The 16,104-nt window shown below is 49.5% G+C and overlaps 1 protein-coding gene across 3 annotated transcripts; it reads left to right on the top strand.

The window, feature by feature from the left end:
- The first annotated feature begins 232 nt into the window (after positions 1-232).
- Positions 233-14,996, top strand: LOC109320582 (CMP-N-acetylneuraminate-beta-galactosamide-alpha-2,3-sialyltransferase 2-like). 3 transcript variants are annotated; one of them, XM_019550718.1, is made up of 7 exons: positions 233-1,990; positions 4,418-5,076; positions 6,626-6,816; positions 7,506-7,685; positions 8,797-8,842; positions 10,457-10,576; positions 14,884-14,996. In XM_019550718.1, the coding sequence occupies exons 2-7, from the start codon at positions 4,792-4,794 to the stop codon at positions 14,971-14,973; spliced, it is 912 nt and encodes a 303-aa protein (XP_019406263.1). In that variant the 5' UTR covers positions 233-1,990; positions 4,418-4,791; the 3' UTR covers positions 14,974-14,996. The 3 variants fall into 3 exon arrangements, with proteins under 3 accessions (XP_019406263.1, XP_019406262.1, XP_019406261.1); XM_019550717.1 differs by lacking the exon at positions 14,884-14,996 and adding an exon at positions 12,388-13,875 and having other exon boundaries at positions 4,722-5,076; XM_019550716.1 differs by lacking the exon at positions 14,884-14,996 and adding an exon at positions 12,388-13,875.
- Positions 14,997-16,104: the final 1,108 nt, after the last annotated feature.

Genomic DNA, 16,104 nt, shown 5'->3' with positions numbered 1-16,104 from the left:
TAGTCTTGTCATTTTATTCAGTCCTCTGGGCTTTTGCTGTGTTATCACTGTGTTCCTCCTTAAAGGTTGATTGATGTTCTTCTCTTGGTGTTCTGGGGCAGATTCTTCTTGTTTTGGTTTTTTTAATCTGTCTGCATTCTTCAGTCAGTCGCTAACTGGTGTTTTCCTTTTCCACAAACACACTTTCACCCACTCCCTCACACATGCAGCATACAAAGGACTAAAAGGTTGAGCACTTACATCAAGCTACAGTGCAATACAAAATGGAGTTTCTTAAGGGAGTGCAAACTCAAGAAAATACACAAAAAAAAGCATCAAGATAATACACAAGATTAAGGCAATAGGCAAAAGTCTATCTCCATGTTATTTACTTAACCTAAAGCTGGTATTTATGCCATTTGCATAACACATAGACTGTATGAGTATAGTACTCCCACAGTGCTGGCAGGTTGCTGGAATGACTGTTGTCCCTTCTTTCTTGCTGACTTTCTTTCTACCAGAAAGACTTCCGTACAAGAGTGTGAGCAGAGCAAGCACAGACTTTCTTCTACCCAGGAAAGCTCAAAGCTTCTTTCCTTGCTCTTTGGTGCTGTCCTCCTGGGTGTCAACAAGATTATGACTTGCATTCTGGTCCTTTTCTGTAGCAAAGTCTAAGGATGGGCAAAAGGACCACGTCCAAAGGAAGGGCAACAGACTGAATTGCTACCCTCTGCTACTCCTGCTTACAGAGGCAGACACCTTGGAGCTGGGAAAGAAAAGTTGGGGAGAGTGGGGGGAGAGAATATGACAACCATGCTAGGAAGCAGCAGAAGTGTTCCCAGTGAGATTGCAGGACTGAGCTCAGCCCTGTGGGACTCTCAGAACAGTTTTTTATTGGCTTCTAAAGGAGGGATTGATTGAAAGGGACAGCTCAGATGCTAGGTCAAGGGAGCTGCAGAGGGCAGGGTTATCCCACTGGAGCAATGTGGAAATAACTGTAGAGCCTGTAATTCCTAGAATATTTACCCCATCCATTACTGACCACTCCAGTTATGATGTCTGTCATTTACTGGTAAAGTGGAAGTGTTCGGTAGGACTGCAGAACTAGGGAGCAGATCTGTATGCCTGGTCTGCCCTGTAGTATGCACTCCAAATGCTGATAAGGGATGACATGACATGTAGTGTGAACAGATGTTGGAGTCACTCTTACAAGGGTCCAGAGAGACATGTAGGACTGACAGCCCTTGTGGGACAGGAGACAATATGTGTGCCCTGGAAGACTGCTTCACATGGGACACTAACTTCCTGCCAGTTCTGCTTCTTCCTGGTGGGTAGCCACTCTATATCAGCATGTGAAGAGTAGGGCTAGATCACCAGGCATTCCTGGATATAGGGGAACAAGATCCTCTTGGTAAAGTCAGCACAAACCCCCTATGCTGAGAGTCCTGAGTGATATGCAGGGAAACCCAGCTGCGTAGTGCTGCTGGAGCTGTAGAGCCAAGGGGTGTAGCTACAAGGCCAAAGTGTGCTGCTCTGCAGAGCATATCAATCATGCCTTGCTACTGTCTCCCAGAAACTGAGGAGAAACCAGGTCTACTCAGTGTAGTGCCAAAGAAGCTGTGGGCATCAGAAGCTGCTCACTCAGAGGTTGCCCTGCTAACCACAGCCTCTTCCTGAGCCCTGCCTGTGTCAGTGTCAGGGCCTATTTCCTGCTCCATTAGCCTATGCTGAGCAGGCAGGGGAAGGAGGGTGTTGTCAAGTCAGTTCCATTTGCACACAGCACCTCAGGCAGTTTCCTTTCTGGCAGTTCAATGCTGATGTGGTTGCTGAGTTCCCCTTTGGTTTTGCTTACTTGCTTCCTGTTCAGAATATATACCATGACTGCACCCAGAGCAGGAAGCAGCAGTGCAGGCAAGCGTGAGATGCATGCTGAGGCCCTGCAGGCTCCAGGGAGCTAGGAAGCTTAGCTGTCAACTCCTGGGTGCTCCAGTGTTAGGTGCTCTCCCTGCAGGTGAGTGTGCAGTAGTACAGATGTGGTGCAGGCTCTGGATCTGTGCTCAGCTTTGAACCATCAGAGCAAAGCTATCAGCAAGGTGCCTGTCTTTGGGTTTTGTAGGGGTTTCTGAGGCTGATCCTCCCCCTTGTGCACAGCACTGGTACTTTAGAGGGCCCAGAAATGAAGGCAGGGAATACTGCTGCTTGCTTGGGCTGAGAATCTGCTTTTCTCAATGATGAGCCTCCAAACAAGTTGGTTCTTTGTCCCTTTAAATCTTCTACCTGCCATCAGGGCAACAGCCCTACACTGCTACTCTGCTAACACAGAGGGGGAGGATTGCTCTACATGGGCAACTGGTGCCTCCTGATCGTGGGGTGGCACCAGCAGCCGATCGATCGCTGACCAGGGGGGAGTCTCCCCACAGTGCCCAATTGCTGCCACTGGCGGAAGTACCAGCAACAAACCTGGAAGTGCTGCCAGTGCTTCTCTCGGTGCCCCCCCATTCTTGGGCGAGGGGATGGGGGGGGCGGCACTAGCTGTCTCCCCTCACACGCGGGCTGGTGAGGGCCAATCTCAGGTGCCCCCCCTATGCGTTGCCTATGTTGCTCTGCATAGGAGCAAAGGTTGCTTGGGCTTCACATAAGCACATGGCCCATCCAGCTGTAGCTGGGAAAGCAGCGCCTCCATCACCCCAGATTCTCTGATTGGGTTGAAGAGCTCACAGCAAGTTCTTTGGGCTCTAAAGTTTACGTAGGAACAAGTCCTCTCCCAACCCCAGGGCCATGTCCTAGGTATCAATATCTTTAGTTGCATCTGTTGTCACTTTCTGACTATCTAGCTATGCCTTTTCGATGTACCTTAATATTGCTACATACACAGCAGGCAAGAATGGCTTGAACACATCTCAGCTGGAGCTCCCTGTGTTTTGTCTTGTGTACCTTGTTCCCTTCATGGCCACCATAGCGATGGTGCTAGACACATTACAGCCCTGGTTTCACCAAGATTTAGAGTAGCGGTTCCAAACTTTTTTGATCGCGCACCCCTACCAGTAAAACATTTTTGAGCACACACCCCCAATATATGTAAATTTATTTATAAATTATATACATGTACTACTATACTAATATTTTATGTACAATATATATAGATAAAAATAAATATAAATAGAAGTTCTAATATTTTCTTCCCGCACCCCAATGGATCATCTTGCGCACCCCCTGTGGTGCATGCACCCCACTTTGGAGACCACTGATTTAGAGCACAGTTAGTCTGAGCCAGTGCTGCAATCAGTCACCTTCTCACAACTGCCCTAGAAGACTTGGGGTGGCAGCAGGCGCAGGAGGGATGTTTTGCTGCATGGAGCTCAGTGCGATCATTAGTAATTTTCCACAATGATAGAGACTTTAAAATCAGCCTCTCCATGAACAGGTGCTGCCCAGCACTGCTGCTTCTGGAGTACATGTGGCAAAGGCAACCCTCGAGTTTAATTTTGCAAAGCAAGAGCTTATGCTGGCTGCAAAGCTGTGTCACAACATGCTGTGTCTCAGACTGTTACTCAGCTCACTGTATTACACAGCAATGATCTATCCTGAGATAGAAGCAAGAACTGATTCAGATGGTTTGTAAGTCTCTCACAGAGACAGGGGGAGGATTGTCAGAAGCCTTTGCCTCTACCTCACTTGCCCACATCCTTAGAAGCTTGAACATGGATACAGGTACCTAACTTTTGCCTCCAAATTTTGAAAATCTGCAGCCTCAGTGCTGCAATATCTAGGCTGGTGTCAGTGAGAGTTACATCTGTCCTTGATGCGACTGCCCTGAAGTCCTTTCTCTTTCTTTTTTTTTTTTTGGACACTCAAAGCCTCTTCTTGATTCTGCTCACCTACCGATGTCTAGGGACCTACTTAATTTGTGATTTTTGCTGATTGCACGAGGCCAAGGGAAGTGGTGCTGTCCCCTTACTTGGAGGTGTTTAAAAGGAGATTGGACAGACACCTGGCTGGGGTCATCTGACCCCAGCACTCATTCCTGCCCAGGGCAGGGGCTTGGACTTGATGATCTAATAGGTCCCTTCCGACCCTAGCATCTATGAAACTATGATTTCACAGAAACCATGAAATCTGGGATTGTCCGTGACAGCTGCAAAATCTGCAAAATCTTTAAAAAAAAAAATGCTGACTCTCCAGTGGGACCCAGTGGCCCATGCTGCTGGGAGGTGAAGGTGCTGGCTGGCAGAGTGGCATGAAGGGCAGCAGACAAGATGACAGCTGCTCCCTTGGCCCTCCTCCCTCCCCCCCCCCGGGCCTCTCTACCAATCAGCACCAAGGGGCAGGCCCACAGGGCCTCTCTACCAATCAGTGCCAAAGGCAGGGCTGCTGCGAAATGTCTGCAAAATCCGCACTGAGTGGGCTGCAAAAAACCCTTTGTCTTGTCATGATCAAGGTATGTCCCAATGTGATGCCAGACTCTCCTGAGAAGTGCTTCCTCTGGTGCTGTTACATGGACTGGGCACTGCACGTGCTGGGTGTCACCATTCTGGAAAGACAAAGCCAGGGAGAAGTGGCCCATCCCTGCAGCCTGTTGGTTGGTACCAATGTAAGGCTGTTGCTGATGTGGGATCCCTGATGAAAACCTGTGTTTGGGTATTGATCGGCCGACCCCTTCCTCCCACTGTGTCTACAGCTACTGGAGGAAAAGAATCCCACTAATTACAGGAAATCCTCTCACAAACATGTTGGTATTGTAGGTGGTGCTTTTCCTTCATGTGTAGTGCTCCTCCTGTGAGAGTCCTATTGCAAGGACTGATGGCATGAAGAATGTTGCTCAGGAAGAAGCTGTGGGCAACAGCAGCTCTATGTCTGGTGTTTCTCCTATGGAAGACTTTCCAGGGCAGGTGTACAGGACACTTTGCCTCATTGTGTAGTCTTGTGGAGTCATCGGGGCCTGTCTCCATCTTCAAGGCCAAGCTTTGTAGCTGTGCCAGCTGTGTTGCAGATCTCAGCAGTTCAGCCTGGTTTAATGAACACTATGATGCAGCTATCAATCCTGTGCTGACTGTGCAAACCCAAGAGATCTCCCCAGATGTTCTGCAGTGGTGGCTGGTGAGTAACAGAATTACATCAGTTCATTCAGGCCCATCATACCATTGCTTCCTGGGCAGAGTCTGTCAGGCTCCCCCAAGGGGCAGGATGAAGGTCAAAGTGTGGAGGAGGACTGGTCAGGGCTCCAGGGTATATGTGGGAACGCTAAGGCCTTCCCCTTCAATTGATCCCTTGAGATCAAGGGCAGCAGCTAGGGAGCCAACAGAGATCATGAAGATATCCAATGTTCTGCTTTTGTAGAAGCACACAGGCATTCAGGGATCCTCTGTTCATTTGGGAGGGATTGCTCTGGGAAACAGAGGAAGAAGCAGGGAAGAACAGGGATGTTGCCAACATGCCTGCCAGTACCTCTAGTTTGGCTTTCTCCTCAAGTTCTGCTGGCTGCATCTCTCCACTACGAGCAGCTAGCAGGGGGCATGTGGGAGCCTGCATAGAACAGGGGCCCCTGACCTAGTGAAAAAAGAACCCGAATTTTTTTGTCAACAAAAAGGGGTGATAAGCTTTGCCTGCACCACTGCAAAATGGAGTTTATATTGCATCCCCCCATGGCAGAGTAAATCAGGGACTACAGTGTCCCCTGAGTGCAGCTGTGTTGAAACCTTGCCTCTGGACAGAGATCACTGCCCCTAGCCCAGCGATGGGCAAAATACAGCCTGCTGGTTGGGTCCAGCAAGGGATTCCATCTGGTCCACAGCCAGGCTCGACTTCCTGACAGCCCTCATGGCGATGCCTTGCTCTGCCCAGCTGCTGCTGCCAGTCTGTCCTGTACCCACCACTGGGGGTACTGGACGAAGTGGGTGGGTGAGGTCTCCATGGAGACCTGCCCAGAACCACCATGGGCAGGCTGTGCTTGGCTGGGCAGATGGGATGAGGCCACAGGCAGGTGGGGAGCAGTATCTGGGAGGGGGATGGATGGGTGAGGGCCAGGGCCACAGCTGGCATCATGGGACAGTGACAGTGCCACGGCTCAGGGCAGAGCCATGATCTGTTCCCTGCACATCCCTGCCCATAGAACCAGTGCCCGTTGCAGGGATGTGGGGGGAGTGGATTGTGGCTCTGCCCTGGGCCCTGGCCCTGTGCTGTCACCTCTTTGTGATCCCAGCCCTGGCATCAGCCCTGCCAGTCTGTCCCACTCCCAGACCCCGCACCCCATCCACCTGCAGCTCCATCCCACCTGTCTGGCTGAGTGCACCCTACCCATGGGGGTCACAGGGCACTCTCCATGGAGACCCCACCTGCACACCTGCCTGCCAGCTCCATCCAACACTTCTGGCAGTGGGTCCTGGGTGGATGGGCCTGGAGCCAGATAGGATCACTTGCCCCCATCTGCAGTGCTGTTTTGGGTCACCCCGCCATGGCCCCCAGCTTCTGCCGCTCTGGGCCTGGTCAGCTTCATCTCCCCTCTTTCAGCCCACAATAGATCACCAAAACTCCTTAAGTGGTACTCCAGCCCAAATAATTCTCCACCCTTGCGCTAGCCTGTCTCTGTGCTATGGATTTGCTCTTATGTCTCTCTCCAGACACAGTGTCTTTGCTCTTGATTCTACAGAAGCTGCAGGGCTCCCAGAGCAGAACCCAGGTCCAGGGAATAATCAGGCATATGTTTGACATTCTCCCATTCCCAGTCACTGGTGCGTGGGACACAGTCGGGTGCAGGACATGTGCAGTGGTGGGAAATTCTGGGAAGCTGAAGGGCTCCAGCCATGGTACAGCGATTGATTCGCATGACTGGGTTCTGAGGTGAGTGGAACAGAGCTGACTCAGGCAGGCATCTGGGACCTGAATCATCCACCTGCCTCACTTGCCTCTTCAGTAGGAGCCAGCCCCCAATGCTGGGCTTGCCTTACACACCTTGAGGACCATGGTATCCTGATGTGGCCTAACCTAGCCATGTGCATCTGTGCCAGTAATCCCAGGGATGAAATCCCCCAGCAGAGACAGTTAGGCTTGGACTCAGGACCTAGGACATGGGGTGTTTCCTAGTAGGCTCCTTTCTTAACCAGTGGTGAGGGGGGCTAAAAGGAAAAGTTTAGACTGTTGCTGGGCCAGGTGCTTACTTAATGGACCAGGGAGAACCTTTCAGGATGTACAGTGGGTACATGGACAACTGACTCCTTTATTCTTGTACCCTCAACCTGTTCCCACCATCCCTTTCACCATGGCCTATCTCATTTTGCTGGAGGGGGTGTGGCACACTGCTGGGAATTGACACTGCCATAAAATAATTGGCATTAGAGCAACCTCAGTGAGCCCCAGCCATAAAGATGATCACTCCAGCCTGATCTCCAGGACCCCCAGTTGCTCCCTTGTTGTTAGGCTGTGCCTAGAGTCTGCTGACCTGGATGAGTCTTGCCTGATGAACCCAGGACCACGGTATGTTGCCTTTATGTGATTGCAATTTGGTCTCTGATTTCTTTGTTTTACTCCAGAATGAACAGAGCACAGACTGTGGGGTTTGAGAAGGATGTTGGCACAAGAACAACACACCACTTCATGTATCCAGAGAGTGCTATAAATCTTCAGCATGGGGTGCACCTGGTGCTGGTTCCTTTCAAGCTGCAAGACCTGAAATGGGTGACCAGTGCCTTTTCCACAGGGGAGCTCACATTGTATGTAACTGCTTGGCCTAGTGAGGTGCAAATAGCTCGGTACAAGGGGGAGGGGGGTGAGTCATTCAGGGAGTGCCTTGGGGAGGTGACTGGGTATCCTTCCCTAGCTCTCCAGAAGCAAGACTTGGGGTCATGTATTTCCTGTAGGAGGTGCTGTTCTTTCTCTGAGGAACCTGGGATCTTCCCAGATAGGAAGATTTGAAGTAGCCCTCAAGTTTGGGACATTGCTACAGGCAATGGCCCTCCTAGAAGTAAAGAGAACAGTTCCTATGGGCATAACTCATCCTTGGAGGTGGGGTATGGGGTGCCCTCAAGCTGTAGCATTCAGGAATGGCTTTGAAGCCTCCCCAGTGTTGGGACAGTAGATGAAACAGTAGCTGCAGATGGGGGAGGAGAGGAAGAGGTGAGGTGGGGATGTGCCTCTGAGCAGGAAGAAGAGGGAAAAGGTCCCCAGAGCTTCCAATTCAAAAGGGGAGTCACTCCATGTCACTGCACCCCATCTGGATTAGCTCCTGCCTTTTCCAAAGAGATAAGAACTTGGGAATCCCACTGGAAGAATGGATACCCAATACCAGGATAAAGCCTGGAGTGCCTCTGGAAAACTCCCTTCCCCATAGCAGGGCCACAGATGCAGTAGGGGGGCACAGTCCAGACATTCTGTTCAACTTGCGTGACCAAGACCGAGAAAGTGGTAAAGGACAAAACTGTTTAAAACCAGAACCATTTAAAAAGGTGCAGGACAATTTGCACAGAGAAAGAGGAAGTGGTGAATATAAATTCTAATATTTCTGGATCTATTCAGTGATCTTGCAACCAGACAAGATGCACAGATACATTGCTGGGCTGGCCTACAGTTTTACAGAGGGCATAACTGTAAGCCTAATTTCTGTTCCATATCTCACTCTAAGCAGATTGCTGGAGCACCAGGGGCAAAGCAGCCTTGGCCCTTGGGGATGGGGGACAGTCTGGTTGTGCTTCATCCTAGCAAGGAAGCTAGGAGAGCTTGTAGAAGCCAGGGACATAGAAAAGAGAAAACCAGGGAGACATTACTGAACTCATGATCATTTGAAGATGGACTTTGCTCTGAATGCTATTTCCATTTCTTTTACAGCACATACACAAAAGTCAAACAGTTTATTAAAGCCGACAGAAACAAGGTAAGATGGGTAAGCAATTCACAGACAGCATGTTTACCTTATAGATTTCATAGACATTAGGGCTTGAAGCGACCTTGTAAGATCATCAGGTCTATCCCCCTGCCCAAGGGGCAGGGAGTCAGCTGGGGGTCAAAGGATTCCAGCAAGATAAGCATCCAAAGTTTTCTTGAAAGAGTCCAGAGTAGGTGCTTGTACCACCACTGAGGGAAGTCTATTCCAGGCCTTGGGGGATTGGACAGTAAAGAAATTTTTCCTTATGTCCAGCCTAAAATGGTCTTGCAGGAGTTTGTGACCATTGGACCTTGTCATCCCCTGGGGTGCTCTGGTGAGGTGTTCCCCCAGATCCTGATGCACACCCTGTATCTACTTATAGGCTGCCACCAAGTCACCCCTGAACCTGTGCTTCTCCAGGTTGAAGTCCCATAGCTCCATAAGGCCTGTTCTTTTGCCCTCTGAGTATATGCCTGGCTCTCCTCTGAACTCTCAAGTGTCTCCACATCCTACTCCAGGTCCTGTGTCTGAGTAGGCGGCAGGGATAAAGGCTTCCTTTCCCCCCCCCTTCTTTTTTTGCCTTTTTTGTTGTTGCCTTTTTTGCCTTCCTTATTTTTCCCTTTTTTTTGCAAATTTTCAGCACTCCTTGAAGTTGTTTGCTGAAAATTTGGAGATTTTTCACAAAGTAACTCCAGCTCACTGAGGGGACTTTCTTTTGAGAAAGTCCTAAAGGATACTCTAAAATGGCCATAGAAAAATGCTAAAGCCTCCTTTGCCTGGAAGTACCTCACCCCATGTCTATAAATTGGATCCTGGCTAATGGCAGCTTTGCAAAGGTTCTTCTAAACTGTATCTGTAGGATTGTTAAAGTTGTTTAACAGCAAGTGTGGCCCAAGGGTACATCAGAAGCACTAGAAGCTCAGTAAGTCAACCAGCAACCTGATCAAGGCTGTCAGAGTTTGCGTGAATCTTGCTACTTCTCCATTTCTAAGGAGTCTGCAACCTTCTGCAGAAGCAGTTTCTGCCTCTCCACACTATCCTGTGCAGAACGTCCAGCTACTTTGGCAGTACTTGGGAACAGCCAAGGTACCAGAGTATGGCCAGAAACAATCAAACAGGAAGTGCCCAGGCCATGCTGGTCCTCAGGAAGGCAGGAGAAAGGATTGATGCAGCATCTTGGAAGGCAGTCAGAAATGGGGTTTTTTTTGTCTGGAAAACATTCTTCTTCAGCTGGCAGAGCACCACTTGCCTCCAGAGAAATCTGAGACATAGTCCTTAAACTTAGAGCTGACTAGTGCAACACATCTCTCTCTGACTCCACTTTCCAAGGATCCCCCATTGTTCTTTCCAGAGTAATAAGCCTTCCTAGTAGGTGCACCCTTTCCTAGTAGGCTTATGCTCAACTGTGCAGCATTCAAGGGAGAAATTGCACCATTACCCACTGAGGACAACTGACTATCACTTTTGAGTTGTGCCAGTAAGCAGGGGGTGGAGAGTGTCAGTGTCACTTCTGCCATTTCCCAGTTCACTGGAGGAGCTTGTGATGGCTGTGGCCAGATTTTGCTGGGTAATAGGATGGAAGAATCTAAAAAGATTGGCCCTTCTCTGTTTCCCTCCTTCCAGGTGCTAATACTGAACCCTGCTTTTCTCAAATACATCCATGACAATTGGACACAACACCATGGGAAGTATCCATCCACTGGTTTGACAGCTTTGCTCTTTGCTTTGCACGTTTGTGATCAGGTATGTATGATGGGAGGGGCAGCAGTGACAATGCCGACTGTCTGTGACAGATCATCTAGAGACAGGCCAAACTTGTGATCTAAGAAGGGCCAGGGAGCAGACACCAGGCTTAATGTCCATGACAGTGACTGGGAATCAGTGCAGCTCACACAGACCCAAATGTGCATATAGTACCCTCTCCCCATGCTGTCACCTGTGGTCCCAACAGCTGGCAGTGTGGTGGGGGGCTGTCTGGAGGCCGGTCACAACTTTGGCTTGCCCACCTGTCTAGGGCAGTCCGCCCACCTGACTCTCCTGCCATGCCTTTGTTGGAATTAAATAGTTGTTCATGGTCTGGAGGCTGCCCATTTATTGCCCTGATCCCAAGGGTGTAATACACGATTCCAAACCACTCCTACACCATGTCCCATGCCTCGCAGATGGCATCCAGATCTACTATTACTCCCCCAACTCCTTAGCCAGGCCACACTTAGCCTCAGGCATCCTCAGACATACCTTGGCCACATGGCCCTGCCACTGGTGCCTCTATTCTGGCCAGCCTATGTGCAGTCTTTCAGGCCCCCACAGACCCTACTTTACACAGCCTCTGGCTTTCACTCTGCCCTCTAACTGGGGTTTCTGGACTTTCAGCCTCTTGGGCCTCAGATGTCTGTCAACATGCCTGGATCCTAATCTGTCCCCTCTGTGGGGTTACCCACCAAGTGGTGGGGGCTAAGGTTATACAGCACCCCATACTTGCCTTTTACTGGGGAGGCACAGGTGTGGCATTTCATGGAGACTGCCCTGCCACACCATCCAACGCCAGCAGGGTGTAGTTTCAGGTCTTACGCAGGACCAGGACCCTCCTCCATCCCCACAGTTCCTACCCTGCCCTCCAGGTGTTCTGGGAGCTGCAGGCTGAGCCATGTTGGTCCTCTGGCTCCCTAGATGTAATTGCCAGCTCTGCTTTTAGGGCCTGGGCTTAGCCCAGCCCTCCTCCAATCCAGTGGGCCCCTTTTGGTCATGTGACTGTCAGCTACTCAGAGCCTGCCTGAAACCTCTTAAAGTGGCAGGCACAACGAGTGTTCTGCCACACAGAGTGAAATACACATTTAATTCCTAGGGGATCAGAACTATTTAGAAGAGCAGTGTCATTTTTTTTCCCACAACTCAAGATGGTGCTGCTATCCTAGTGAGAGCTGCCACTTCACTGTTATGCCCACTGCTATTGTAATATGTGAGGAAGAAACACCATTGACCATTAACTTGCACAGGAGAGGATGGAATGCAACATAGTGATTGTAGGGTAAATTTTATTTATTTAAATGTTTTTTGTCAGTGAGGCCTTGGGGCTAATTTAATGTAAAAGTGTCATATTTACCCCACGAATGGAGGGTTCTCTACCACAGATGAAGGTTTCTACTTACGTATGCTGAGATGGACCTCTTATCTCTTCACCCATGGTAGCAAATTGATAAGACAAAGCTTTCTTCAAAGTTAATGCACTTTTACCAGCTGAAAAATATTTTGTAAGGATCCCTGTGTATAGCTAGTCAGGTCATACCTCTGCCTTCCCTCTTGCCCTGTTTTTTCTTCAGATTTATCCTGAAACCGCAACTTAACCACTTGCTAATACACAAAAGGGTTAACATACTCAAGTAGTTCTGCCCCACAGCACCATGCAGCCAACATTCCCATCTTATGGCTCTAGGTCAAGAGCCCATCTAGCCAGAGCAGAACAGGATTTTCTACCTTGCAACTTTTCCTGTCAGCAGAGCCAAGTTGCTTGATTTCTGGGCAGTAAGCCTTTACCAGCAATATTTTATGTGCAGGTCTCAGTGTTTGGATTTGGTGCAGACAGCAACGGGAAATGGCACCATTACTGGGAGGAGAACCGCTTCTCTGGGGCATTCCGCAGGACTGGAGTTCATGATGCTGACTTCGAGCTCAGCCTCATCAAGAAACTGGTTGCTGAAGGCCAAATCTCACTGTACAACTAGTGAAGGAACAAGTCCAATGCCTGTCCTGGCTGCCTTCTACAATTCCCACTGGCTAAACAGCATTCCTTTCCCTATGGTGTTCATCAGTTCTAGTGCTGGAAAGATCTCTCTTCTGTGTAGATGGCTCACATTGCTGTTAATGATTGATACAGGGATAAGAGTTGAGCCCTCAAAAACCCATGACAAATTTGCTTCCCAATGGATTGCACAGGAATAGCATTTTTGGGACTAGAAACTATTTAAATACATCATGTAGCACATGCAATTGTCAAGTTCCCTATACAAGTAACAGACTAACATGTAGGCAGACAGGCTGGCAGCCCCGTCAGTAATTAGTTGCCCAGTGTTTCCCATTTTAAGGCCCTCTTTCAGGCTTTAAAATCTTCCACTGTTTGGTTGGAAACTTGCTATGTGTGCACACACTCTCTTTTCAGCAAAATGCTTTGGCCATTTCCCAGAATGAAGTTTGTGGCCAACATTAAAACATTACAAGCCAACCCTCTACCTGATTAATTGCTTCTAATTGCTACTAATTTGGAGAAGGGCTTTATGGATTGCCTTACAGCCAGGGATGTTGCATTTTGCACAACAACTAACACACATTTCAGTAGTTTATGAGGCTTTGAATAGCCCTAGTTTGCACACATTTAATAGTCTTGCTTAAGAGTGGCTGTGAAATTCTGGGAAGCTTCCATCTTCAACAAACATGCTCCAGCCTCTGGTTGCAGGGGCTGAGTAAGACATGTCCTATAACTCAGGGGTGGGCAAAATACAGCCTGCAGGCTGGATCTGGCCTGCCAAGTGATTTCATTTGGCCTGCGGGTGGACTCACACTGAGTCTGCAGTGTGTTGTGTTTCCACCCTTGTGTACAGGAGTGCCCTGGCCCTGGCCCTGGGCTAGGGGCCCTGGCCAGCATACACAGCCTCTGGGCGGGACTGCTGCTGCTACTGCTGTAGATGCCTGATTGCTGCTCAACCTCTTGTTGGCTCAGATCAAGCATAGTCCTGTGCTTGCCTGGCAGGAGGAAATACCATGGTCACCATGATGGCTTCCTAGTTGCACCTGGGGAAGACCACTCTGCTGGCATGCGATAGTACCTGCATAGGTAATGCATAATTAACCTTGACTTTATGGAAATGGGAGACTCCTCCCTAGCATGCTCCTGAGGCCTTATGGCTGAAGGCAAGCAAAACTCGGGAGCATCTGAACCCCAAGCCTGTGGATTTGGGCCTGCAAGTAGGATGCCCACCAAAGGATCTGGGAATATCTGAAGCCTTAGGTGGGGGTGGAGGCTGTTTGCCAGTAGCAGGGCCACTTATGGTTCTGGACTGACTCAGGGATTTGGAATCTAATTTGGCTTGGTATACAGAAAATTTAAATTAAAAAACAAACAAAACTCCCCCTGCTTGGCTCCCCCAGCCTCTTGTGGGTCCTTCACTTGACACTGCTGCAGTGCTCTGGGCAACAAGTAGGGAAGTAAGGGTGGGTGTGGGGAAATTGCAGCTGGACAGGAGTGCAGGGCTAGTGGAAGTGTGGAGCCCAAAGCATGGGGCCTTCACTTAGCAGGGGTGCAGAGCCTGGGTCGGTCCATTCCATCATGCAGAGTTCCCTATGGCTCACATGCAGCTCCTGGGACTCATACCACCAGAGGGAAGCCCTGCGTGGTGGAGCTGACAGCTTTCCCTGCTTCCTGCCACCATGTGCAGCTCCCAGGACTCTGCTGGAAATAGCAGGGAGTGCTGCGCGATGGAACCTGACTGGCTTGGTCCTATTCCCTTCTTCCCAGCAGAGTCCTGGCAGGTGCATGTGCCAGAAAGGAGTGGGGCCAGGCTGCCAGCTCTATCACAAGGGGCTCTGCCCCATGGCACATGGTTCTAGCAGGTCCCAGAAGCTACATGTGAACTGCCTGGAGCCCTGCACGATAGAACTGGACTGGCCTGGCCCTGCTGCCACATGCAGGTCCTGGAATTGGCCAAAGCCATATGCCACTGGGGAGCTCCACCAGCATGGGCCATGAGTGCCCTACCATAACCACACCCACATCCCCCACACCCCAGCTATGCCCCTCCACAGCTCCCCACAAACCCCACACCCTCCCCAACATGCCTCCACACAGAAACCTCACACCCACACCCTCCCCAACACCACCCCCACAAAATATATGAACATAAGATTTTATTTTCAGCTATTATGCAATTGCCTCCATATACACTTTGCAAACACATGTAAACCAGGAGACATTTTTTTGGGGAAAAAAAATTAAAATGTCACAGTAACTGTTTGACTTTTTTTTTTTTTATATGAATTTTTTTTTTTCTGGTTCCAAGATGACAACCCCTCTATCCCAACCTCTACCTCCCAAAATGAATACTTCTGCACAAGGAGAGGGACTTATGGTGGCAAAGGTCAGGGTTTAGGGATGGGACTTCTGGTCCCAAGATGGCAACAAGGGGGCGGGGCACCTGTCAAGGTGGGGTTACCCTTGCGGCCCTCGACAACTCACCAAAACTCATTAAGTGGCCCTTGAGCTTAAATAATTGCCCCCACCCCCCATTATAACTGCTACTCCCAGCTACTGGGGTTGGGTGGGAGAAGGAATGGGTGGGAAGGGCTCCTGTGGTATAGGGCATTGAAACTGGACCTCTCCTGTGATCACAGTGCTCCTTCTGTGTCTTTCAACCACTTTGGAATAGGGGGTGGCAGCAAACAGAATGTAATTAGAGTGTGAGGAAGAGGAGGGCTGGGCCAAGGACAGGCTGGGTAGGTGAGGCACAGCCCAGATATGTAGGAGTTTGAGAAAGGAGCATCTTAAATCAGTAGTGTAGAAGCATACAGCCACTAATCTAGGGGCTAGGATTTCTGTTTCAACAGTAGTCCTTGGCTTTCAGTAAAAAGCTATTAACTCCACTCTATAAATGTGCTTCACCCAGCTTCTCTGGATCTGGTTCATACAGAAGATGCCTGTCTATGACAGCTTTCAGTTACTCCATTAGCTCAAATGGCAAAAGTCTGGGTACAGATTAAAGCCTGGATAGACTCCAAACTTGTTGATGACTAATGGTGGTGTCAAATGGCAAAACTTATTCCCTTCAGCCCCTGCCTAGCCATTCTATAAAGCAGTGGAATGCTGGAGGACCTAGGGATTCCCTGTTGCAGTCTATGCAGATGTATGAAGCAAGTGAAGCACTTGGTCCAATAGCTTTGATTTCAGATTGCTTGAGCTGTTTTTGGAGCTCTTCACAGGGTGTGCAAGTCTGTACAGCTCACTCTTGGAAGCACTTAAAGGCATTTAAATGTTTCAGCTATAACATTTATGGGGAAGCAGGGGAGGTGGGGTTACTGGGGAGGCAATGTTGCTGGGGCTCTTCCTAGTCATGGTGTTACTGCTGTTTTCTCTGTGAAACTGACACTATGCACAATATCTCCAGAAAGTTTTGGCCTATGGTGAGTAAAAGTCCTGGCAGGAACTCTCTGGTTACTGGTAAGTAATGCACTATTCATGCTTTCCCATCCAACCTGCTCTCCCTGAAACCAGGTTATTCAGACAG

Source organism: Crocodylus porosus, unplaced genomic scaffold (assembly GCF_001723895.1).
Source record: "Crocodylus porosus isolate Cpor-Errol unplaced genomic scaffold, CroPor_comp1, whole genome shotgun sequence".
Classification (NCBI taxonomy): domain Eukaryota; kingdom Metazoa; phylum Chordata; order Crocodylia; family Crocodylidae; genus Crocodylus; species Crocodylus porosus.
This window is presented reverse-complemented; position numbering and strand designations above follow the sequence as displayed.